Genomic DNA, 26438 nt, shown 5'->3' on the forward strand with positions numbered 1-26438 from the left:
GAAACTGCGGCTGGGGGCAGAGCTGAGCTGGAGTCACGATGAGTGTGGGAGTGCTGGGAACAGCAGGTGTGGCAGCCAGAGAGTCTCGCACGCACGCACTGCTGAGGCTGGTCCACACAGTCCTAGCTCTGCCTGGAGACCAGAGAAGGGCTGGCTGGGGCAGACCTGATCCTCCACACAGGTGGGAACTTAGCTGTAAGAAAAACAGCACAGCACACCATAAGCTTTCTTTAAAGCTTATATATTTTTTAATAAAAAATAAATTGTCTGTGACAAGCAGTTTTCTGAATCCCAAAACAAAGGGAGGAGGAAGGAAGAGGTCAAGGGTCAGCCACACTGGACAAGGGAACAAGGCTCAGATTATGCCCCCCATTCTAGCCAGGGCAGAGACAATAATAACAATCTGTCCAAACTGAAGCAAGAAGGAAGGTGGTTAGACTTCAGAGATGACTTCCCAAACAGTATGGCATGACTGGTAAAGGAAACACAAGGGGCCAACTCCAGAGAGACTCTTGGAGACCCGGGAAGGAGGGTGGGCTGGTGTTCAAAGCAGCAGCTGCTTCCAGAGTGACAGCTTTCAGGATGGAGTTTGCAGGAATAGCCCCAGCTTGCTCTGATGCTTAGGTTTGTCACCACAGAACCCCAGACAGCCACACCTTTCATGGTCTCCTGGAGCACATTTTTTACAGGAGGGCTCTTGGGGTCAATCAAAATCAAAGAAACCTGTCTGGCTCTTCCTGTCACAGGACAAGTACAGGTATGGAGACAGCCCAATGTGCTTGCAGAAGAGAGTCCCACAGGGGAGGACCTACTGGGTGCTGTAGGTGACACACGTTAGCAGGAGAGCCTCCTACCCTGGTCAGAGTGGCACTGTGCCTGGCATAGTCAACAAGGCCAGTGGCTTGCTCTGCTCAGCTGCGGATCTGTGTCCCCGTTTAAGCCACTTCGGCGCCCAGATGGTTGTTGTCGGCATCTACATCACTGGCAGAGGTCCTGTGGTCTTTGGAGGGCTGGAGGTGCTGGTCCCTGCTCAGCGGAGCCTTTTCCCTGGGGGGCAGCATCCCACAGCCCTGAACCTTACCCCGAGCCCGCAGCGCCCCCAGTGGGGAAGCGAGGAGGAGAGTGAGCACTCCCAGGAGCACGATAGCCAGGAGGACGGTAACGATGAGAAAATGGGGCCAATAGGACCGCTGGGCAGCCATGGAAGCTCCGCCTCCGACCCTGGTCAGCGGGACCTGCACACGCTCGCGGGGAACGCCCGCCAGCTCAGGATCCAGCGCCAGGGGCTGGTCCTGGCTGTCTACCCAATAGGAGACCACAGGGTATGAGTAGCCGTTCTCAGTCGCCACACACTGGTAGAGGCCCCCAACGCCATCCTGTGGCAGCAGCAAGAGGGAGCCATTGTAGACAGTAGCAGAGGCTTCTGGGATTTTGGTTCGGCCGTGACTCCAGTGGTAAGAGGCCAGTGCTGACAGGTGGGGGCAGGGCAGCTCCAGGATGGAGTTGGGGACTGTCAGGACTTCTTTAACTGGAGAAGAGCAAAGAGGTGGACATGTTCAGTGGGGAGGGAGAAAGGAAGGTGGGAGAGCGAGCCTTACTTACATCTGTCTCACTCTGTAGCCCAGGTTAGTAATCCTGGTGTCTGGGATTCCTGCTATGGACCACCATGCCCATCTGTCTTTGGATTCCAGTTCAACTCCAAAGCTCAAGTCTCAACCCTCTTCTGTCTCCAGCCTAAACTCCAAACTAGCCCTCAGTCTTTACTCTGTATAATTTCTAGCCAGGTCAACCCTTAGCTTCTAAGATCAGCCAAGATCCGTCCTGTTCCGAGCTGCATTAATAACTCCAACTCAGACACCAAGGCTACATTGACCTCAACCTGAACCCTAGTGTGCCCTCCAGCTCAGCAGGCCTTTCCTGTCCACAGTCCACTTCACATCGTGACTCGGGAATCTAGGTTGCAGCCTAGGCAGGTGCTACAGAAGCTATGGGGCAGAAAAGTCAGTCCTGCCTGAAGTTCCCCAAGTGCCTGGTTACCTTCTCCAGTCCCACACTCACTTAGTTGAGGGGGGCTCTGACGCCGGGGGCTCCTGGCCATGGGGCCACGGGTGCATACCCACTCCGGGTTGCCGCGTTCCATGTCCTGCTTCCAAGGCCTGAGAAGACAAAGCAAGCAAACTCAGCTCTTAAAAACAGACCAGAGCCGGGCAGGGGGCTGGCAGATTAAAGGGAAGAAGAGAGGAAGACCGGGTAGAAGAAAGCAAGGGCAGCTTCAAAGCTGCCCTGAGGAAGGTCACCTGTGGGACCCAGACCCAGAGGGCTGGAATCTGGGAGTGAGAGTGTTGGTGCCCTTTGGGGGGGGTAGGGGGGAACAGTAACAGAAGCTGGAGAAGGAAAATCTAAGCAGACTGTCTTCAGTCGCCATTCAGGGTCAGCACTCACTTGGTAGAGCCAGACAGAAGGCTGCAGAGTCTTGATTCAGGGTCCCAGGCACAGTGAGGGTCCCTGGCAAGCACACAGTCCACACAGCTCTCATAGACACTGCAATTGGCCCTGGGAACTCTCCAGATGCCTCCGGAGAAGCCTGCAAACACTGCACCCTGGCAAAGAGATGGAGGGTGTCAGGAGCCCTAGCACCCTGCCCGGGCTCCCCAGCTGCTCTCCACAAGAGGACTGTGTTCTGTTCAGGTCCCTTCTCACCTGGGCGGGGGCCAGCTGCAGGTTTCGAACAGGCTCAGAGTCAGGGCTCAGCTGGATCTCCTCCACGAGATAAGCGCTGCTGTCCTGAGGCACCACAGCCTTGTGCAGGGACCCCGTGGCTGCAGAGACAGAGACAAGGTAGAACTTCTTCCTGTCACTGCCCTCACATTCCTCCTTAGCAAGATGGCCACAGGGTACGCAGGCCACTCAGTCCCTCCATGGCCCAGGGAATGGGGAGGCTCTCATGGCAATCTTCCTTTCCTTGTGTGTGCTGTTACATATGTGTCAGACATGCATGCACACATGCATGTGGAGGACATAAGTCAGGCTATGTGTTTTACTCAGTCACACCCCACTGTATTGCTGAGACAGGATCCCCCACTGAACTTGGAGCTCCCCGTGACCTAGATTGGCTTCGTAGTCAATAAGCACCAGGAATCCCGACTGCCCCACCCCCACTGCTGGATTTGCAGGTACCCAGGGCAGCACCCAGCTTTTACGTGTGTTCTGAGCATCTCAATTCACGTCCCTACAACTGAGTCATCTGTGTCTTTTTTCTAGTATGAGGGGGAAAAGGAAGGGTTAAATCCAGGGCCTCTCACAAGCTAGGATCCTGAACTACATTCCCAGCCTTCTTTTTACTTGAGACAGGGTCTTAGAAGCCCAGGCTGGACGAACATGCACTTTTCCTGGCTCAGCCTCCCAAGTCACTAGGATTACTATCCTGCCACACCAAACCCTGCTCCTGACCACCCTTTTAATGGTTTCAACTTCCTAGAACACAGAAATCTGAGGTAGGAAAATTATGAACATACGCCACCATGCCTCAAGTCTGGTTTTATGAGGTGGTGGGGATTGAACTCAGGGCTTTAGGAACTGCAGACAAGCACTCTGGCTGCCAGGGTGTGTCCTCAGCCCCACTGTTTCTCAATAAACAGGAAAGACTAACGATACAGAGGGCAGGGTGGTTCAAAGATGGCAAGACAGGAGACCCTTGGCAGATCAAGCTGAGAAGGGAAAAGAAGGCTGGGCTGGGAGAGGCTGGAGCTCCTATCCAAACACCTATGTGTCCTCTAGGAAGCAGGAGGACCAGGGTCATGAGCTAAGAATGAGGGTGGGCTCAGGAGAGAGGGATGGGTCTAACAGTCATTCCAGAAGAGGAACAGTTGGCTGGGGAGTGTGCTCCATTGCCAGCCAACCGAGGGCATGCACTTTCCTGGGAGGAAGACACTGGGCTCATTCATTGTCTCTGCTGTGCCTGTGCTGAGCATACAGTAGGAAAAACAGAGACAAAAATTCCCAGGCTTGTGGAGTGGGTGGAGGCAGACCATAACTGTTGTGAATGAGAAAACTGCACAGCGCATTAGCTGTAAATTAGAAAGTCAAGTGGAGCAGATCGAGGGGATCCTGGAGGTGGGGATGCAGATCGAGGGGATCCTGCCCAGGGCTGGGACAAGGGAGGGTGGGTCTGCCTTGCTTAGCGATAGGGTCTCATTCTGCTACTCAGGCTAGCTGCCAACGTTGTAAATTCTTTTATTTTTGAGTCTGGTCTCACTATGTAGCCCTTGGCTGGCCTGACACTCACTAAGTAGACTAGGCTGGCCCAGTACTTAACAGAGATCTGCCTGCCTCTACCTCCCAAGTGCGGGAACTAAAAGCATGCACCACCATGCCATGCTCTTTTTTCCCCCCTCTTCTTTTCTCTTCTCTTCTTTTCTTCTCTTTTCTAGAACAGGGTCTTAATCTATCCAAACACTTGGGAGTTAGAGGCAGGTAGATCCGAAGTTGAGGGTCGGTGTTAACTACATAGTAAGCTGGAATCCAGCATGGGCTGCATGAAAGTGGGGGGCTGGGAAGGTATGGCTTCTACCCTTCTCCAGGTCACCCTTGATGACCCCTTCAGTCCCGCTTTCCTTCCCACCCTCTCCTCCTGCCTCTGATATGGCTCCTCCCAGAAGGTGGACAGCGCTTTCTAAGACTGGAATATAGACTGGGGTCTATATTCCCCAGCCAACTGAAAGCTCAGAAAGGCTAGAGACCAGATTGTCTTGCCATTGCACTGCGCCTCCTGAGTCCAGCAGGGGGCTCACACACTAACTCTCTGCTAAATTATGAGCTGAACACGGGGATGGACTCAAAGGCTTCCTGCCTCAGCCTGGGTTTGCGCCCCTGCTCAGGTCATCCCAGGTATATTCTGGAAGCCTATACTCACAGGTACCCAGGTACATGACCACATGGCTGCTCCCATCAAGGCCCCGAGCTGACTCCACGGCAAGCCGTGTGTACTCCACGCCAGACTTCACCAGCAGGGGTGTTCCTACCACGTGCTCATCCATCAGAAAATGGTCCTTCATGAAGGTCAAGGCTTTGTCAGAGGAGGGGCCCATGGAGCACTGGAGGAGGAGGGAAGTAGAGTGTGTCAGCTCCTGAGTGGGTGCACCCCTCCCTCTCCCATCCTCCTCTGCCCTCTTTCCTCAGATGGTGAGAACACTCAGACCCAGAGCTCCTAGGCTCTCTGTGAGGTTGAAAATGCCTAATTCATGAAAAGTAGCCAGAGCGGGGAGGGGCGGGGCCGGCGCGGGGCGGGGCCAGCATGCCCTGCGGACTAGGTCAGCTGTTTTCTCTGCCCTGTTCTTCAGTGCCTGCATCAATGCCAGCACGAAGCACGGGAATGCTCCTTCAGTCAAGCACCCTGCTTTACTATGTCTGTGATCCCTGGCGAGGCAGTGGGTGACAAGACGGAGGTGTGACAGAAACGGGCGGTGTTGCTGTTTTGCGTGAACTTGCTGCGTGACTTGGGGGAGTTCCTTCTCCATTCTGAGCCCTCTTTCTTTCACTCATACCCGAGGGTGTTAGACCGGCTGTTCCTTCAAGGCCCTGACAACTGGTGAGAGTCTTTGCTCAAGATTTAATTAATTGTCCTTCCTTCCCACGAGCATCTCCTGAGGCCAGTCCCAACGGTCACCTACAAGCTGTGTAGTGAGGTTACACAAATTACTTCATCTCAGAGCCACAAATTTCTGTAAAGTGAGGGGACATCTATAATCCCATTTTTGTGCCAGCAATGAATGCATGTGCCTATTTTTTTTTTTTGCCTCTTCCTATGGAAATTTTTAAAAAATATTTTTAACTATTTCACTTATTACTTTGTCTCTGTGTATATGTGTGAGTGAGGGCAGGTACCTGTGGAGGCCAGAGGTATACCATCCCCTGGCACTACCTGACAGGGATGCTGGGAACCAACTTCAGGTCCTTTGCAAAAAACATTAAGCACTCAAAACCACTGAGACACCTCTCCAGCCTCTCAAACACTTAAAAATTCCAGTCATGGCCTTGGTGTATAGCCCAGGCCAGCCTTGAACTCTCAGTCTGCCTGAGTCTCCTGAGTACTGGAATTCCAGGAGTGAGCCACCACATTCTATGTGGGTAAGCACAGAGCCAAGGACCACCAGATTTGTGGGTGAAACTGCAAACAAGACAAGCTGAACCACTCAGAAAGAAAAGAAACACAGACCTAAGAGGAAGCCACGTGTGGTGGCACACGCCTTTAATCCCAAGACTGGGAAGACAGATTGTGAGTTTGAGGCCAGCCTGGTCTACAGAACAAGTTCCAGGACAGCCAGGGCTATATAATAGAGACCTGACTCTACACTCCTCTTCTCCCACACTTTTCTTTTTGTTTGTTTGGGTTTTTTGTTTTGTTTTGTTTTTTCGAGCCAGGGTTTCCCACACTTTTTTTTTAACTTTATCTTTATGTATATGGGTGTTTTTCCTATTGTACTGTGTGCATGCCTGATGCCTAGGAAGGCCAGAGAAGGTGTTGGATCCCCCAGAACTGAGACATCTTTCTAGGCCCCGATTTATTTATTTATAACTAGAGAGAAAAAAGAGGTGAGGGGGGAAAGAGGGAAGGAGAGGAAAAAGCAAGCAAGCAAACAAACAAAAAACACCAAAGAGGAAACAAGAACAATTCAATTCAAAGAGAAGAAAATGTCAGAGAATATCTCATCCTCTTCCCGTCTTCCTGAGAGGGAGAGGGAGCTATCTTGTTCCTGAACTAAGAGGAGCCCTTACATGAAGAGAACAGGCAGGTACCACACATCCCACGGGAGGCGTAGCCGACCTCAGTAAAGCAGCCAGCTCACCTTCAAATCCGACCGACTCTGACCAAGTCTCTAATCTAACAAGTGCGCATTTATAAGAACAGTGACCCGGCATGGTGACTCAAGCTTGTAAACCCAGCACCTAGGAAGCACAAGCAAGAGGATCAGGAATTCAAGGTCGTCGTCCTTAGCTAAGATGAGAGTCCCAGAACAGTGTGGGCTATCTGAGACTCTGTGACATAAACACATGCACGCACACACACACACACACACACACACACACACACACACAGAAACACACATACATGCACACACACAGACACACACACACAGACATGCAAACATACACACAGGCACACACACACAGGCACACGCCCTCTCTAGGTAAACTACACTGCAGAACAGCACTGGACACTGTAGGACACTGCACAACTCTGTAGGACAAGGAAGTAAAGTGAACAACAAAGAGTGCTGGAGCAAGGGCGGGGCTCATGGATTGAGAATGTTTGCTGCTGTTCTGCAGAACCAGAGCTTGGCTCCCAACACCAATGCTGCATGGCTCACTATAACTCCAGCTCCCGGGGACTGAGGATACCCTCTTCTGGCCTCTGCAGGCTACTTCTCACACGTGGCACACCCAGAAACAGGTACATATACATACACATAAACAAAAATAAAGAGCCTGGCTATAGAAATACATCTATAAGGAAAATAAAATATAAATTACAAGACACTTAATAGAACACTCTATCACAATCTGTAGATCTTATTTGGATCTTGACTGAAGTAAACAGACCATATTTTTAAAATTTGGGAACTGGGTAGCTAGATGGTGTCAGCACACACTTTAATCCCAGTGCTTAGGAGACAAAGAGACAGGCAGATCTCTGGTCTATAGTGTGAGTCCAGGACAGCCAGGGCTACACAGAGAAACCCTGTCTGGGGGTGGGGGGGGAAGGGGAAGAGGTGGGGAGGTTGGGAAAGTGTATGGGGAGGCTGGAAAAATGTGTGAGGAGGCTGTGGTGTATGGGGAGGCTGGGGAAATGTGTGAGGAGGCTGTGGTGTATGGGGAGGCTGGNTGGTGTATGGGGAGGCTGGGGAAATGTGTGAGGAGGCTGTGGTGTATGGGGAGGCTGGAAAAATGTGTGAGGAGGCTGTGGTGTATGGGGAGGCTTGGGAAGTGTGTGGGGAGGCTGAGGAAGTGTGTGGAAAGGCTGGGGAAGTGTATGGGGAGGCTGGGGAAGTGTGTGAAGAGGCTGGGGAAGTGTATACACATAAGGACCTGTGTTTGGGTTCCCAGCAGGCCCATAAAAGCCAAGTGCATGTGTGCCTGCACCCCCCAGTGCTGGGGCGTGGAAAGGAGAGGCTCTTTAGGGCTTTCTGGCCAGCTGGTCTAGTCAATCAACAAACTCTAGGTTCAGTGAGACATGTTCTCAAAAAACAAGATGCAAAGCTGGGCATTGTGGACCCAGCACATGGGAGGCAGAGGCAGGTAGATCTCTGTGAAATGAAGGTCAACCTGATCTACATAATGAGTTCCAGGCCAGCCAGGGCAATGGAATAAAAAGAAAGAGAGTAAAAGATGGGGAAACACATGAGGAAGAAACAGAGCATCAACCTCTGGCCTATAACATGCATGTACACATGCATGCACATACACACATGTGCACACATGCATGTAATACACATATGCATGCACATGGACACATACATGCACACACATGTACACATGTATATATACATGCACACATACATAAGTAATACACACAATACATATATGCACACACATGTACACACATACACACATGCATTCACATATATACATGTACACATACATACACAAGTACATACACACAATATACACATGCACACATACACGTATATATACATGTACACATATATACATACATATATACATGTACACACATATATATACACACATATACATACAAATATGTGTATATGTACACACAGCAAAAAACCCCTTTATGACAGTGGTTCTTTTTTTTTTTTTTTAAGATTTATTTATTGTTATATGTAAGTATACTGTAGCTGTATTTTAGATACACCAGAAGAGGGCGTCAGATCTCATGATAGATGGTTGTAAGCCACCATGTGGTTGCTGGGATTTGAACTCAGGACCTTTGGAAGAGCAGTCAGTGCTCTTAACCAATGAGCCATCTCTCTAGCTTTATAACAGTGGTTCTTAACCTCCCTAATGCTCTTTAATACATGTTCCTCAGTTGTGGTGACCCCCAACCATAAAATTATTCATTGCTACTTAATAACTGTGGTTTTGCTACTGTTATGAATCATAAAGACCTGTGTTTCCCAATCACCTTTTGTGGGCCCTGTGTAAGGGTCATTTGACCCCTCCCCCACACCGGGGTTGAGACCCCTAGGTTGAGAAGTACAGCTTTACAGTATCTTAGATGTTCTGAGCTGTGAGCAGGAACACATGTCTGTCCTCACAGCACTTGAAAGAGAGAGGCAAGAGAATTACAATTTTGAAGCCAGGCTAAGTTACACAGCAAAGCCTCTTTCAAAAGAATAAATTAAAATAGGACAGCTGGCTCAGCAGTGAAGAATACTTAGCTGATCTTGCAGAGGATCTGAGTTCAGTGCCCAGCACCCACACGGTGGCTCACAGTATCTACAACTCCAGTTCCAGGGGACCCAATGCCTATTTCTGACCTCCTCAAGCCCCAAGCACACACATGCTACACAAACATACATGCAGGCAAAGCACTCATACATGTGAAATAAAAGGAAGTCCGTCTTTTTCAAGAGTAAGTTCCAGAATGGGGAGGCTTGCGTTCTGACTCAATCGCTCCTGCATCCCACAGTCTACTGTAGCATCACACAGTAGCACGTGTAAAATAAATATTTGTCGAATGAAAAACAGGGACAAACAGTTCAAGCAGACTTTTCTGTTCTGAAGTTTTGGGGATGGAACCCAAGGCCATGTGGAGGCTGGGTTAGTGCTCTACCACCAAGCTCTACCTGTGTGGGGGAGACCTAAAGGAGAAAGGCTCCCACAGGCTCCTCTGAATGCTTGGCTCCCCTTGCCCTACACTGTTGAACGGTTTAGGATTAGGAGGTGTGGCTAGATGGAGGAGGTGTGTCACTTGAGGTGGCCTTTGAGGTTTCAAAAGCCCACGCCAGGCCCAGGTCTCTTTACCTCCTGCCTATAGATCAGATATAAAGCTCTCAACCACTGTACCAGCCCTGTGCCTGCCTGCTGCCACGCTTCCAACCATGAACTCACACTCTGAAGCTGTAGCCAGCTGCCAATTAAATGCTTTCTTTTATAAGCTGCCTTGGCCACGGTGTCTCCTCACAGCAATAGAACAGTGACTAAGACACAGAGCACGAGAAAAGCTCTGAAAAGCCAAGAAAATAAACGAAATGTCCAGGCTAATGTGGTCCACTGGGCACCCAATTCAGCACGAGGACTGACCAGGTGGCTCGGCAGGTAGAGCGGCGTCAGATCTCATGATAGATGGTTGTAAGCCACCATGTGGTTGCTGGGATTGTCAGCTTGCTGCTTTATAGCTGGGAATGTCAGCTTCCTGCTGACAGCTGGCCCTCTCTCCCTAACAAAACAATCAAAGAACTACGTGATTTAAATATTAAAAGAGTCCAGTGAGGGAAAACAAGTTATATCCAAAAGGTTAGGTCTCCAGACAGCTTGGGAAATCTCCAAAACAGGTAACAGAGTCAGCCTTGCAAAGTTTGCAGGAAATGGTTTCAGCTCCTTAACGACATATCCCTAGCCAAACCATCAACAGTAAGAGTGAAATAAAGGGGGCTTCTGCTTTCAACATCTCCAAAACTTTACCTGCCTATGTCTTTATTTTCTCAGGCCTCTATAGAGGACAGCCTGTACTAAAATGAGGTAGTTTAAGGTGAAGCAGATGCTGGGAACAGCTCTGTTAGTAGAATGCCTGCCCGCATGCAGGAAGCTCAAGGTGCAACCCTCAACACCATGGGCACTAGGCACGATGGTACGTGCTTACACTTCTGGTACTCATGACGGAGGCAGGAGGATCGGAAACTGGGGTTACCCTCAACTCCATCGAGTTCAGGGCCACCATGAGCTACAGGAGTCCTGTCTCAAAAGAGAGAAGGAAGGGAGGAAGATAGAAAAGGAAAGAAAGATGAAGCCACGGCGGAATGTGTGCCAGAAACAGAAGCTACGCTGTTGGAGAGTGGCCAAGGGACACTCCAAGAAGAGGAGGAAGGGAAACTGTGGCCTGACGGATGGACGCAGAGGTCAGCCATCTGGGCTGCAGCCTATCTGAGGCTTTCTTAGAAAGTGAAACTGCTTAAGGAGCCAATGGTCTAACTCCAGGAGATCAGGGAAGAAGTTGAATGAATATAAGAACTTAGAAAAAGCAAGCAAAAAACAGACCAGGCTAACAACTCACCCCAGGTAAACAGAAGGTCTATAAGAAGGAAAGGTTATCATGGCTTACTACCTCGCTCAGCCGTGAGTGAGTCATCTATAGTAATCCTGCCTAAATTAGAGTGACAGTGACAGGGGCTGGGGAGATGGCTCTAGAGGCAATTGGACGATGGTAGAAGGGAGCCAACTCCCCAAAATTGTCCGCTCACCTTTACCCGTGCACCCACACACATTCACAGACAATAAACATAAATAAAAATGATAGCTGAAAAATCCCTAGGGGTGGAGACTGTGGCTTGGTGTTAGAGCACTTGCTGGGGCAGATGTGAGGTCCTGGGTTTGATTCCAGAACTCAGGGGAAAAGCCACCTTTTAATGCTCACATGGGTTAGAAATAGAACATGGGGGAAGGGAGGGAAGGGAAGGCTGATTTGCAGAATTTGCTAATTTCTGAGATGCATACTGCCTTTGAAACTGACTTCAAGCTACCGATGTTGTGGCAGTGAGCATGAGTTTGGACAGAGATATGCCAGCGAGAGCCAAGAGCCGGGGAGAGGCAGCACACACCTGTGATCCCACCCTCGGGACAGAGGCAGGAGGTGAGTTTGAGGCCAGCCTTGGATGGGAATGGGGCTTCAGCACCTGTCCTGTAGGTGTCTCTGAGGTTGCCTTGAATGTGCACTGAATTCCCTACCCCTGCATCCTCCTGACTGCTGGGATTACAGACGGCCTCCATTGTGCTCAGCCATTTGATTCATTTCAATTATGTGTACAGATAATTCAGATTACAAAATAATAATAATAAAAGGTTACTGGAAAACGTGCAGGTGAAAAGCTGGACATGGTAACACATGCCTGAAATTCAAGCATTTGGGAGGTGGAGACTGGGTAGCCAGAAGTTCAAGGCCAGCCTGAGTTACATGAGGTCCTGCCTGAAAATAACTGAAATGGTGATGAAGATGCCCAAAACTATACTTGTGGCGCCTGGCCCATGTGCTCTTAATTCTTTGGTGATAAAGCCAGGGATTTGGTGCTCAGCACTGGGAAAGAGGTGGTCCTGGCAATCATTCTGGATGTAGGGTATTATCAGACATCTGTGGCATATGAGCAGCTGGGTGGGGTGTGTGGACCTTTACCCTGCCATGATGGTGCTGGGAGGAATGGGTGGTACTCACACTGCCTGGCCTCGGGCTGACCTCTGAGCCCCGGTAAGTGGTCCAGCGGGAGGTCTCCTTGTTCAGCTCCTTGTACTTCCCTTTAAAGACTCGCTCAATGTCCGTGAGAGAGAAGGCACAGACTGCTGAGCTCCTGGTCCCGCCAACCTGCCTGAAGACAGCCAGAGAAGACAGTCACTGTGGTTCCCTTGGCTGCCTCTCCAGCCCCAGTGGAATCCCAGCCGGCCTGGAGGGTAGGAGCCAGGCCAACCTCTGGAGGTTTATTTTTTCCTTGCTGATGGTGATAAGGACCTGACAGCCCCACAGAGTTCCCTGACCCTGGCCTAAGGCCTGTCTGGAAGCCCATCGCAGGATCTGAAATATGATTGCTCCTAATGAGGATTAATTGGGGCATAGGTAGGCCCTGGGGTGGCCCCTGCCTGTCCTGCCCAGGCTGGGCTGTGCCCACAGGAAGAGTGGTAGAACCGGCTTCGTGGTCCTCAGAGAATGAGCCACGGTTGTCTCTTCTGCTGGTCTGTGGCGAACTAGTACGTCTTCTCATAGTCTCCTAGACACACTGACTGGGTTCCCAGTTCTGCATCTCACTGATGATAGACCCTGCACACCAGAAACCTTCGCTTCCTGATACATGGTTGGCAGGTGTCTAAACACTGTGATGCCAGACTGTGGCTGTGGGACCTTTGGACCTTTCTTGTTCTCTGAGCAAGTCCTTCCTGTTTTCTCGCTCCTAGCGATAACCTATGGCCATTAGGAAGCTAGTGCTAAATTTGTGTCTAGTTTTACTTTTTTCTTTTTCTTTTGTTTTTAATTATTTATTTTATGTATATAAGTACACTATATGCACTATATGTACAGTATATGTAGCTGTCCTCAAACACATCAGAAGAGGACATCAGATTCCATTACAGATGGTTGTCAGCCACCATGTGGGTATTGAATTGAACTCAGGACCTCTGCAAGAGCCATCAGTGCTCTGAACAGCTGAGCCATCTCATCAGCCCATGTTTAGTTTTACAATAGCATTTGAGCGCTACAGACCCTTGTCCTGCCTTTCTGGTCTTTTCTTTTACTTCCATTTCCTAGCCTAGTGAATTGGTTTTGTTTGTTTGTCTTAAGACAGTCCCCAGTAGCTGAGGCTATCCTCAGTATGGAGCAGAAGATGGCCTCCTGTCTCTTCTTCCCATCTACCACCATCCCTGACTTAGGTGGTGCTGGGATCCAACCCAGGGCTCAGTGCATGCTAGGCAAGTGCTCTACCAACTGAGCTACATCCCCAGCCCTTGTTTATTTTTGAGGCATTAGTCCTTGAACTCCTGTACTTCCTTCCTCATCACCACGTCTTTGTTTTATCAATGTTTTATTTTGTTTGAGACAAGCTCTCTCTGTGTAGCCCAGACTGGCCTCCAGTTCCTTAGCCTCTTGCCTCCACCTCCCGAGTGCTGAGAACACGGCATGCAGCGTGATGCTGGGTATTTTGCTGATTTTTAGTGTCTGCCTCCTGTAAGCTTCCTTCCAGGCAGAATGAAGCTAGTCTCTGAGCTTTGTTTCTTCCCTACACATGAGAGACAGTCCGGTTCCGGGGGTCTGGTGATGCTCAGATTCCTTCCTATGCAAAGCACGGAATGTAAAGTAGGCTCTATCCGCTCCCGCCTCCCTGGGACGCAGCCCTCCTTTTCCCTGCCTTGCTGCTCACCACTGGGAGGTAAAGACTGCGTAGATGCGGGAAACAGAGGGAGAATCGGCGGGCAGCAGGACCGCGTGGCGGATGATGTTGAATGGCAGCTGCCCTGGCTGAGCGCAGAGCAACTGGGCTTTGAGGAAGGTGGTCCACTTCTTCTGCAGCAGCTTTTCACCGCCCACGTCGTTCTAGGGGAACGGATGGAGTCAAGGCCTTGTTGCGAGTGAACCCGCCCAACCCACCTCATCCCCATTCCCATTGGTTTCCAAGCGGCCAGCCCTCCTGGGGAGGGGGGCGTTGGGGGTGCGGCTTGGGGGATGGGGGCAGACCTTGCAGACTTGAGCCACCCTGGATATGTACAGCTCCTCAAAGAAGTCAAACTCGCTGGCTGTCTCCTCAAAGAAGAAATAGACGACCTGGGTGGATGGAATGGCTGCCACGAAGGAGGCATCCGCTGCAGGGACAGAACAGATAGGCTCAGGGGACTGAGCATCCAGACACTCAAGATGCTTGGAGACTCTGTAGGGTGGATCCCGAGGGCCAGGGCAGAGGTTGTTTCCCATCCCATGGCCTGTTGAGACATATATGTACTTTTTCCTTTTTGAGACAGGATCTTACTATAGCTCTGACTGGCCGGAAACTCACTGTGTAAACCAGGCTGGCCTCCCTTTACAGAGACCCACCTGATGCTGCCTCTGCCTCCCGAATGTTGGGTGGTATGGACCACACCAGCCAGCTGGAGTGCTTTAATTCTTTTTTTTTTTTTTTTTTCAAAAGAGAGATGCGTGAATGAAAACAAATTCCAAACCTAGCGTCAGGAAAGGGGCCCAAACTTGTGTTGACTGGGAGTCAGGGGCTTTTTACCGTGCAGCCAGCGTAGGAAGATGTCAGTCTTGAGAACAGGCTGGGATCCCAGTGTCCGCATCAGGATGGGCTCGCTGCCCAGGAAGTTGTTCATGGTGCCAGAATAAAGCATCCCATCTAAGACCAGGGAAAGTGGGGAAAAGCAAGTATCAGGGGACAGCTGCCTGCCCTCCTCAGACACACCTTCCTTCTATCCTGTCCCCTCTTACAGAACCCCAAAGCAGAGCTCATACTGCCCCCCACACACACCCGACACCCTTCTTAGATCCCTCTGCCCACAGGCAATGACCTATGTAGTCTTCTGTATTGAGCTCTTGCCAGCCCGTTCCTGGTCCTTCCTCAAACACCAATCCCAGAGAAATCACTGTCTTGTGCTCACAAACCCTGGGCCCCTGCTTATCTTTTAAGTCTGCTCAAAAGGCAATAGCCACCTCCTGTAGGAAACCAGGGTGGGAGGTCTGTGATGTGTGTCTAGGCAGAGGCACAGGACTTCTTTGTTGTAGCCGCCTCAGCTCCATGTGTAGGTCATTCGGGAGAGTCATCCCCCATGCAGGCTGGTTAAACAAGTGGCTGAACCTCAGGGCTCACCTGGTGCCTTGCTAGGCCATTCGGCCTTGTATCTACCTACATGCATTTGCTTGCACCCCTTTGGGGACAGTTTCAGAAGGGGTAGTGGCTAGGCTGTCTGTTCTCCCTCCGATCCCGCTCCTGGAGGCTCCTGATTTGATTCGTCCCTTTCTTTGGAAAACCATCATATCTCATTTTCCCCAGAGTTGTTAGGAAAGGCAAGTTTCAAGAGGGCCAGGAAAGCCCCACACTCACCGACCAAGACAGCTGTGTGCTTGTGAACAGGATCGAAGGGGCTTTGGCCCTTCCCGTCCATGACCTTGTCTATCAAGATGGGCAACAGGAGGGAATCTTGGAGTTCCTAGAGGGGGGAAGAGGCTGGGAGCCCAGAATGCCAGGGTCGCACGTCTGAGAGATGAGGAGCATGAGGAAGTAAAAGGGACAGAGAGGGAAATTGGTCTGGGGCTGGGAATCTTACGAGGATCCGCAGGGACCAGAGATTCCCAAAGCTACGGAGGACAGGCTGGGATGGGTGTGAAGAGAGGTGTCAGGAGGGGGAGGGCTGTGAGCAAGTGGGGGTGATGGGGGTCTGACAACTCACAATGAAGGTACAGGCAGGGCTGAAGGCAAAGGTCCCACAGGCATAGAGGTGAGTGGCATTGTAAGAGACCAGGACTCGAATGAAGTTGAAACACTGTGTCTACAGAGAAGCAAAGAAATCAGGCTGTCAGGCCGATTGCCCGTCTCCTGGGATCTTAGAGGATGCTCCCCCATCCCCAGTGGAGAGGAGGGTTGAGATCAAGAAACTTGACAGAACATGACCCACTGGATAATCACAGGAACAGGCCCTCCTGGGCCCACCCCTGTGGTCACCAGGGATGGTCTCTGTCACCAGGGTTCTGTCGCCCACCCTCTGCCCCCACCTGCGTTTACCTCATTGCTCTTCTTCTTAAAGGCACATTCGGTCTTTTTTCTCTCACTGGCTGGCCAGGGTATCTAAAGTGGAGAGTTGAAAGGGGTAGATGAAAGGAAAGGAGCTCTTTGGTTTTTCTGTAAGCCACCACCACCTCCTGTGCCCCGCACACCCCAGCTCTGATGTAAAGCCACCAGTAAGCTCTTAGTGACGTTCTGGTAGGCAGTCATATGCCAATTTGATCAGGACTATAACTTGCATAGTATTAGGATTCATCGGGACGTGGCTCTGGGGTAGAACAAGACAGATCTGAGTTCAAATTTAGGCTTGGCCACCAACTGACTGTGCACGCTGGCTCCATTTCATAACCTGTTAGTGGTTACAGCCAGAATGCATGTGTAAGTGCCTGGCATTCACAGCAGTGGTTATAAACCACACATTTCCTGGGGGGAGCCTGTCAACCCCTTAAAGAAGCTGCAGAGGAGGTGCAGATATCAGACTTAGGCTTTCCAGCACTCTAGATGAAATATTATTCTGCCACTGAAAGACGCTCCTGGTCCACGATTCTGGAATTTTACCTATACCCTGCATGTTCAGGAGATCAAGAGACCACACACTGAGAAGGATCCATGAGATGTGCCTTCTTCCTCCCCCACCCCCTCTCTTAAACATCGTTGCCATTAGGGAGAGGATAGCACAAGAATCAGGGATCTCTCTCTCTCTCTCTCTCTCTCTCTCTCTCTCTCTCTCTCTCTCGTAGGTGCACATCAAATTATTTGAGTCACTGACTGATTTGAGTCAATGTTTTAAATCTCCTATGCCAGTGATTTCCATATCAGCCATTTGAGTGGCTGGGGTTACTGTGAGACCACAGCAGTCCCTGCTGTCAGTGCTGACTCAGAGTGGCAGGTGGCGGCTGTTCATATGGAAGCAGAACTGGTCCAGGGAAGCTGCTGTCTTGGACTCTGGCCCCTGGCCTCCTCACCATGTTCCTCAGCCTTGGGATTCCTGGGTTCTGGATATTCAAGGCCAGGATGGCTTCTCGAGCCCCCACATAGAGAGTGTTGCCATTGTCACTCAGGAGCAGCGTGTCAAAGTCTCGGAGGCCTTTTTGTTGGAAGAAGCTGAGGGCCCTGTGCCCGTCTCCTGTTGGGAGGCAATGACAAGGAGAGGATGAGGAGGAGCTGACCCCTGAGGCAAAGGTGGGGGAGGGGTGGAAGGCCTCAGCAGCTGCCCCCCTTCACTGGCAGCACCCCCCCCCATTTCCTTCACCCTCCAACAGCAGGGCATCTGAACTTTGTGGATTGAGTTCTCAGAAGAGAAAAGTGCCAAAGACAGGGTAGTGGTAGTTTGGGTACTGTTGGGGGTGTTGGAGGGGAGAACCTGCTCAAGACACAGACAGAATATGAAGTGAGGTTAGAAGATGCAATCTCTTGTGAGACTATGCCGGGGCCTAGCAAACACAGAAGTGGATGCTCACAGTCAGCTATTGGATGGATCACAGGGCCCCCAAAGGAGGAGCTAGAAAAAGTACCCAAGAAGCTAAAGGGAACTGCAACCCTATAGGTGGAACAATATGATGAACTAACCAGTACCCCGGAGCTCTTGACTCTAGCTGCATATGTATCAAAAGATGGCCTAGTCGGCCATCACTGCAAAGAGAGGCCCATTGGACATGCAAACTTTATATGCCCCAGTACAGGGGAATGCCAGGGCCAAAAAGGGGGAGTGGGTGGGTAGGGGAGTGGGGGGTGGGTGGGTATGGGGGACTTTTGGGATAGCATTGGAAATGAGGAAAATACCTAATAAAAAATTAAAAAAAAAAAAAAGAAGAAGATGCAGTCTCAGGCCTGGAGGGATGCAGAAAGGCAGGATGGGAGAGGAAAGAGCTAACAGGTAGACACAGGAGGGCTTCTCAGCCACAGACAACGGAGATAGCTGTTATCTGCCTCAAGATTTGTCGTAGTTACAGATCCCTGCCACCCCTGCTTCCTCTGTCTCCTCCCTTCACTCTGCGATAGCAATTGCCCATCACCAACAATGCCCACTACAGCAGAAAAGACTGCTTCCTCTCGGTTTCTGAGCCCCATCAGTGTGGGCATTCCTGGGTGCCACCTGGACAGTCTGGATATGTTGTAGGGCATGTTCACTACCTATCTTGGTGGTGGCATGTGTGCACATACACACACGTGATTGTGTGGGTTCCTGACACACTGGCACATCAGCGAGGAGGAAGGAGCACTTCAGATAAGTCTCTAGTGAGCACATTGGGACTTTTGCTTTAGTCAGAGGACAATCTGGTTGTTATGTTACTCTTTTGGCCTCAGGAAGTCTGGGAACCAAGAGGAATCCAAAGACAAAATGGAAAAGATACTGCATAGATTGGCTTCTCCTGAACTCTGAAGAGAGCTCATTGTAATTCCCCTTGAAACGCAGGCTTGTTTGTACCTGCACTCCCATCCCACCCAGAGATGCCTCTATCCACCAACTGCTACATCTCCTTTACCATTTTGCCTCAGAAGGATGCTAAGCTACATCCGTGAACAGAAGAGCCTTACTTGTGTGTGTGTGTGTGTGTGTGTGTGTGTGTGTGTGGCACTTCCCCTGGGGCATTTCCTGGAACTAAAGGTGTTAGTAACCCAACAGCCTCCTCAGCCTCCTCAAGAAACCACTGAGGCTGGGTGAGCTGCTAGGATCCCTTCTGACGCCCAGTCTCCTGGACAGGATCTGGCCTGGTATGACCTCTGCAGTTGGCTTGGGCCCTCCAGCTCCTCAGACAATCTAGAGCGAGCTTTAGCTTTCCGGGTCCTGGTACTGTAAAAGCAGTCAGGAGTTTAAGGCTCCTTGCTTAGTGACTGTGACATTTGAGGGAAAGAAAAACCACTGAGTTGGCAGAGAAGGGTCACAATGACCCTTCCTTCTCTTACAGATCAACTTGTGCCTCAGGTGGCCTCTCCTTCTCCCAGCCCCTCCCAGGCTCCCTGGCATCTCTGTTTCTCCGTGCCATTTTGTCCCCTCTGGCACACCTTTCTCCTTCCTCAGCCCCTTCATCTCTACAGTGCCATCCATACCTCCCAGGTACCAGACACTTACCAGCATGGTATTTGACTCTGGGCATGGGCCCCTGACCATTAGTCCCAGAAGCAGGTGGCAGTGATGGCAGCAGGAAGAGTTGGAAGAAAAAAACACCCAGGAGACTCCATGAGTCCTGGCCCAGGGATGGTAGGGCCATGGTCAGCTGGAGACGGTCACCAGATGGTTCTGAGGAAACAGGCACTTTCGGGTTAGCCATGCTTACCACACCCTTCCCGAGGGCCAATAGGAGAGCCCCGGGGGCAGAAGTTCCTCTCTGGAAGGGCCCTCGGAGTCTCACTTCCATCCATCCCCAGCCTCGAAGGTGCTTCCCGCTGCCCTCTGCATAGGGTGCTGCTGTGGCCCACGCTGTGCTGTGTCGCCTAACCATTAAAAAAACTACCTTGCCATTTCTCACCTGGCTCACAGGAAAATTCCTTTCCACTTTGCCCCCTCAGCATCTCCTGGCCCCGTGCTCCAGAGCTCTGATCATCTCTGGCCCTGGGCAAAGGGCTTCTAGGGAACTAGTTCCTGTATGCAAAAGGTAGATTCCCCAGGCTGGCCTGTCACTCAGCTGTGCTGTGACACCTTATACCCGCTACTCACCCCAACCCAGGCAGACAGCCTACCCTCTCCTCAGCCCCAAGGGGCTCTGACTCTTGCTTAATCGGGGCCCATCTAGCCTTCTTCTTAGGGATAGGGGCGTGTCAGTTTATCTACCACTGTGGCAGGGCTGCCCTCTGTATTTCCTGGGAGTGGCCTGGGCAGGAGTCCTTGGCAGACTCTCAACTTCTCCAGCCCCCCTGTCTGCCTCCCCAGAGCTCAGCAATCAGCCTCCCCCATGACCACTAAATGCAGGTTCACACCCCTCCCCCGCCCCACCTCATCTCACATACCCTTGAGCCAGCCACACTGAGAAGTCCTGTGTTCAAACCCTGAATCAGGGTGCCATCCGAGGCAAAGAAGGGGGTCCAGGCAAGGCAAGCGGGCTCAGCCTGGCTGGAACGGGCGCGCGGCCCTCCAGGCACCCATCCTGCCAGAGCCAGTGTGGGTTTCAGGCCAGGGAAACCAGAATTTCTACCTCGAGTTGTGACAGATCCTGGCTGGCTTGGGCGGAAGTTGGTGGATCAGGGCGGGGAGACTGGTGGAGGGGGGGAGTGGGGGTGAGGCTTGAAGGCCTTGCAGGAGACACACCTCCCTCCCTCCTTAGTCTATCCAGAAATTAAGAGTTCCTTTTAGGCCAGTTCAGTGATGCCCTTGTTTCTCCCGTACATCACTTCCAGTCTAACCAGCCCAAGCTGCAGACTCCTCTTGCTCAAGAGAGCTCAGTATGACACCGTCTCTCTCCCATTCCTTCTCTCTCTGACCCCATTGTGGGGCTCCCCCACTGCCACATACTGAGACCTCCTGACCTCCCACACCCAGTGGAATCACATTCTTGAAAGATAACACATTTAAAGCTGGGCATGATGGCGGGGCATACCTTTAATCCCAGCACTCAGAAGGCAGAGGCAGGCAGATCTCTGAGTTCGAGGCCAGCCTGGTCTACAGAGTGTGCTCCAGGTCATCCAGGGCTACACAGAGAAACCCCGTCTCAAAAAAATAAAAAATAAAAAAATAAAAATAAAAATCCTACATTTGTATTAGTTTTTTTTTTTTTTTTCCTATGACTTTGCTGAGGAAGCCCTAGTAATTTGACGTCTCAGTGGGAAATTGGAGAGATTCCCCATTTGAGCGCATGCTTCTTGGGATATGCTTTGGAGCTGAGGCACCCAGCTGGCATGGTGGCTGGTTCCTCCTCCCCAAAGGTTCCAGGAAGACCTCGTAATGCAGGGTTAATGAGTAACCAAGGGCTCCTAGGCCAATAAAGAGTGGTTGGGCTGCTGCCCACTCTCCCAGGTCAGCTGACTTCAGGTTAAAGAGCACAGTGACCCAAGGCTGGTCTACCTCCAGGACATACCCTGTCTTCACTGTAAACACCATCCTCTGCCAGGATGGTCCCCACTGTAGGCTGTCCTCCACCCTTCCAGCTACAGCTCCTAGACAGAAAGCATTCCTCGGTAGAGCCTGCTTGGCCTTCGCTTCATGCTTTCGCCTCTGCTTCCTTTCTCCGGTGTGGCCCAGGAGCTGGGCTCACACAGACCCTCCTGATGGCTTCATCTGTCAAAGCTTGCTAAGACCCTCTCCTCCCCCCGCCCCCCCCCAAGCTCTCCGCTCACTGTGAGGACTCTGCCAATCTCCCTGTGCTGACATAAACTTCTGAGTCTCCTTGACCTCTAGATCAGGCTTGGGAAGCCACCACCCCAGGGCCTCTCTTTGGAGACAGATTGGCCTATCTGGGTCACAGGGAGGAGCTGTGACCGGGGAACCAGAGGAGCAGCTCCAATGCCATCCTTCTCTACTCTCTCCCTGTCCCTGGGCCTCCTCACGAGACCAAGTGCTCTCCCAGACCCTCGGACAATGTGAGAAGCTCACACTTGGGGCTTCAGGCTTCCCAACTTCAGCATGCAGGCTCCACTACAGTCTTCTTGCACAGAGAACAGAAGTGCAGCAGGGGTGACTGGACAGCCTGACGTCCGTCCGTCTATACCTCAGACCTGTCTAATTCGGAAGCTCTCCCTACATGGCTGGCTTATTCAGTCCCATCTCCTGCCCTAGTGCATTAGCTCAGCTCAGAACTGCTCAACAGAGGGAGTAGGCAGGCATCAGGGTGGGAGGAGCAGGGGCTCTCTCTCCTCTAGCCAGGAACCAATCACAGGGTGACTCCTCACTCAGAAGAAACAGAAATCTCCCCAAAGAGAGGCCATCTGATGTCAACTTCAGCCTAGGTGCTTCCGGTCCTGGGGTGCCACCCACTCTCTCATAGTGCCTTTCAAGAGAGGCAGGGGGAGAAAGGGACATGGCCCCACCAGCTGTCTCATCTCTCACACCCCTGAGCCTCACCTGTCACTCATGCAGGGTCCTGCCTTCAGAAGAGGCCATGCTGGGTATTCCCTCCTGCTGTTGCTTGCCTCGAGAAAGCCTTAATCATTTTTTAAAAAGAGGACCACGTTTTCATTCACACTGAGCCCCACAAAGGGTGTAAGCAGGCTCTGCTTCCAGGACACTCAGAGCTGGCAAGCCATACACCCTCCCTCACTACACAAACGAGGGAAGCAGGGCCAGTGGCTGAAAGCATCCAAGGCAGGAAGGGCAGCAGGAAAACAGTGGTTCTTACCCTGTGGGGTGCGACCCCCTTTATAGGGTGTGGGTGGGTGGGCAGAGAAAGGTTCAAATGACCCTCTCATAGGGGTCACCTAAGACTATCAGAAACACACACACATTAACAATGCCAAGCATAACAGTAGCAAAATCACAGGTATGAAGTAGCAATGAAAATAATTTTATGGTTGGGGTCACCACCATGTGAGAAACTGTATCAAAGGGTCACAGTATTAGGAAGGTTGGGAGTCACTACTATAGAGGAAAAAAAATGCCATCTTCCCTGCCCCTGCTCTCCCAAGCCAATTCTCCTGTAAGCCCTGGAGCTCAGCCTGGGGAAACCCCAGGACCATGTTAGCTCCAGGAAATCACAGCATCAGACTTAGCTCTTCTGTCAGATTCCAGTCCCCCCAAGTCCTCCCCTAACCCCGAAACCACAGAGAAGAGTAGCCCCTTCCTGTGGGACTTGATCATCAAAAGTAGAGGTGGAGAGCGGGGTGGGGGGTGAGGAGGGATGGACTGTGGAGGGTCAGGTCCTCACCCGACCCCTTGCCCCAGCTTGCACGGGTTCTTCAGAGGAAGAATGTCAGCACTGAAGCCACCCCTAGCTTCATCAGAGACCTGGCATGTCCAGTGTCCCCAGCCTCCTCCTCTTGCTAGCCTTTGGGGCAACCCTTAGGAGAGCAGGGTCTTGGGAAACAACCGTTTCCAGCTCCCCTTTCAACCCATGACCCTGCCCCCTTTTTATGATTGTAGCCAGTCAAATCAACTTATATGGATTTGAATGCCTACTGTGGGGCAGGGGAGGGGGGTCACTAAGATGCCCCCAGTCTGTGTCCCTAGCACCCCCCATACCTTTTCCTGTCCCTGCAGGTCTCCAGAATTCTTACCACCATACACACACACACACACATATTTACACACACACTCCATCAACCTAACCCCTTACCCAGTGCCTCTTGGGCTCCCTCTCTCAGTCTGGCTAGTGCTGGAAATCTGCGTTGAGCATTACACACAATGGTCTGACTTCTCTGTCTTGCCCCTCCTCAGGGCAGAGTCAGCGCCAGACAATGGCCCGCCCCTCTGTTCCGCACTGTCTGTCGGCAGCGGCTTCCCTGCTTCTTACCTGGAGCTCGGGATTCCGCTGTGCTTCCCTCCCCCTGGAATGCCAGGCACTTGGCTTTCCGGTCTCCGAGTGCCTCCTTCCCGCCACCCTCCCACCCCCATCTTCAACCCCATCCCACCTCACTGGTCCTTAGTCACCATGGCGACCGCATCTCTAAGTGGGAGGGACTAGAATCTCCCCATATTCTTCCTCCTCCTCTCCTGTCCCACTGTGCCCCACTTCTGTGGCTCCTGGATTCTCATTTGTGGAGGCAGGACCCCAGATGTGGCAAGGGGTGGGGGATACTCCAACCCCTGGGTGCCTGCTCTGCTCCTTTGCCCACCCTCAGGCGGGCACCAGTGTGCAGATATCAGGTATAGGAGACCAGTGAGGCGAGCCCTTTTATGGCCAGTTTCTCTTTATCTCTGGCTTTCCTAAGTACTGCAAATGCATAAGGAAGAAGTACCTGGATGCTAGCCAACCACCTACAACGGGAGTTTACCAATGAGGATGTATACAAACATAAATACATGTATGCAGGGGTCTCCACCAAGATGCTTAGGAAACCATCTTCATTAATAGCCTGACCCCTGGGGGAGGGGCTACTCTTCACAGGTTCGGGTCTGGCATTCCCTTCCTAAACCACCTTTCTAAGAAAGTGGTGTCTCCAGAAACCCCTCAGCAATACCCCTTGAGACCAACTCGAAGGAAAAAACAAAAATAAAAACAAAAACTGGGATGTAAGAGGCAGACAGGAGGCAGACTTCAGAAAGAACTTCCCCAAAGCCTACCAGTAAATAGGAACAGGAGATTAGAAACAACCGTGACCTGGATTCTTTCTTGTTTGGGAAACAACAGAGGTAAGCAGAGGTTTGGGGGAAGTTTTAAAAGCTGCCTGCTCTTGATTTACCCTGACATCAGAACTCCTTCTGTCCCCACAGGGCCTTTCTTTAAGACAGGGAGGAACTGAGAAAGACCAACTCTAAAGGTTGGCTTTCTAGGGGTTCAGGATTGCCCACTGGACACCATGGTCCTAAGAAACAGGGTTTCTGGGTACCAACCTGGCGATCTATAACTTGCTGTGTGATCCCAGGTTGGACCCTTGCTCTCTCTGACTTCCATAAGTCAAAGGAGGGCTCACTCTTCAGGCCATGGCGAGCTGCCTGGCTCCTCTGCAGAGTTCGTAGTATTTTTAGGAAAAAGGAAGTGAGTGCCCTGGAGGGGCCAGGCAGGGCAGCGGGCTTCGCAGGCCAATCCCGGTTCCCTTTTGAGTCTAGGCTGAGATGGGGTAAGCATTTCCTTCCAGGGTGGGATGAAGAGGACACGCCATGTGCTGGCACTCTCAGGAAGCAGACTCAGCAGGGCCACCTGCGTGCTCCTGTTGCTGAACTTCCACTCTCACCACCCTGCTTCTAGGTCTGGGGTTTCTGTCCCCTCGCTGGGTTCTCTCAGGCACTTGAGGAAAAAGCAAGGTTGGAGCAGAACCCACCCCCATCGAGGTCCTTGCCTCTGAGACACTATCACCCTCATTCCCAGAGTAGGTGAGCCCCGTCTGTGGAAGGCTCGGAAGGGACTGTCTGCCACAGTGATCCAAGGAAAGGGGTGCCTACGTCTCTTGGGCTCCATGTCGTCCGTTTCCTCCCAGCTGTACGCTGGAGCTAAGTTATCCAAACACAAGAAGAGGGATTTTAGTTCTGGAGTAGCTGTGGTTGGAAAGGGACCCGTTGAGTGACCTGACACCAAACTCTCTTGTTCCCAACTCTCACAGGAAGAGAAAAGAGCCATTGCCTCTGCTGCGATGAATGCCTTCCGTTTCCCCTGCTTGCCTCAGTTTCTCCAGCTGTGGGGAGGAGGGGTAGCCAGTACTGTTCATTGTGGGAAGGGCAGTGAGCAGCTGATGGAGTTTAGCAAAGGAAGGTCTCTGGGGGAAATTTGACTGGGAGGGAGGTGAAGAGACCCAGGCAAACTGACTGAAGAATCATTCTTGGGAATGCCCTGCCCCCCATGCCCTGGCAGAGGCCACACACACAGACACACACACTATGATGTCCTGAAGCAGGCAATCGCACACTCCGTGTCCTGGCATCCCACTCCCATGCCACCCCTGGGGATCACGAGTCCCTTGCCCACCACTTTCACACCTTACCCCCAGCAGTACAGACCCCTAACCCAGGCGTCCGAGAATTCCAGCAGAGTCTGTACCAGGCAGGGGCGGAGCGAGCAAGGGCAGGCATGGTGGGGGAGAGGGCCTGCCAGCCCCCTCCATTGCCCCAGTTCCCAGGCAGCTCTTAAAGAGACCAGAGAGAATTAGCCAGGGGCAGCTTAAGAGGTGAATGTAGAGGAAAGCAGCCCTGTGAGACCCCACCCACCTTCCCAAAAGTCCCCAGACTTCCCTGCCTGTTCTGTTCCTCACTCCATGAGGACTACCTTGTTGGCTACCCAGCTCTGACCACCAACTCCCACGTCCTGGCCCTTGTTCCCCTTGGGCTCTTGCCCACTACCTCCCCTCCCCCATACTCGTGCGACCTCAGTCTCTAGGAAGGAGTGCCAACTGGCACTGACTGGAACGAGGTGTGGAGAACAAGCCCAAGAAGTGAAAAGGCCTGAGACGGAGCTGTGTGTGTTGGGGGTAGGGGCACCCCCCATAGTCGGT

General features: G+C 51.7%; 1 protein-coding gene across 7 annotated transcripts; it reads right to left on the bottom strand.

Moving 5' to 3' along the window:
* Nucleotides 1-225: 225 nt before the first annotated feature.
* Nucleotides 226-25962, bottom strand: Sema4a (semaphorin 4A). Of its 7 annotated transcripts, XM_029475474.1 has the most exons (16): nt 20109-20228; nt 19898-20010; nt 19501-19668; nt 17393-17553; nt 16428-16490; nt 16096-16194; nt 15750-15855; nt 14928-15044; nt 14393-14517; nt 14079-14251; nt 12386-12536; nt 4913-5093; nt 2701-2819; nt 2443-2600; nt 2059-2156; nt 230-1528 (listed from the first exon to the last, which is right to left on the bottom strand). In XM_029475474.1, the coding sequence occupies exons 2-16, from the start codon at nt 19938-19940 to the stop codon at nt 936-938; spliced, it is 2355 nt and encodes a 784-aa protein (XP_029331334.1). In that variant the 5' UTR covers nt 19941-20010; nt 20109-20228; the 3' UTR covers nt 230-935. The 7 variants fall into 7 exon arrangements, with proteins under 7 accessions (XP_029331335.1, XP_029331334.1, XP_029331336.1 ...); XM_029475475.1 differs by lacking the exons at nt 19898-20010; nt 20109-20228 and adding an exon at nt 20376-20880 and having other exon boundaries at nt 226-1528; XM_029475476.1 differs by lacking the exons at nt 19898-20010; nt 20109-20228 and adding an exon at nt 25932-25962.
* Nucleotides 25963-26438: the final 476 nt, after the last annotated feature.

The sequence above is a fragment of the Mus caroli genome, chromosome 3 (genome assembly GCF_900094665.2).
Source record: "Mus caroli chromosome 3, CAROLI_EIJ_v1.1, whole genome shotgun sequence".
In the NCBI taxonomy this organism is placed as follows: Eukaryota; Metazoa; Chordata; class Mammalia; order Rodentia; family Muridae; genus Mus; species Mus caroli.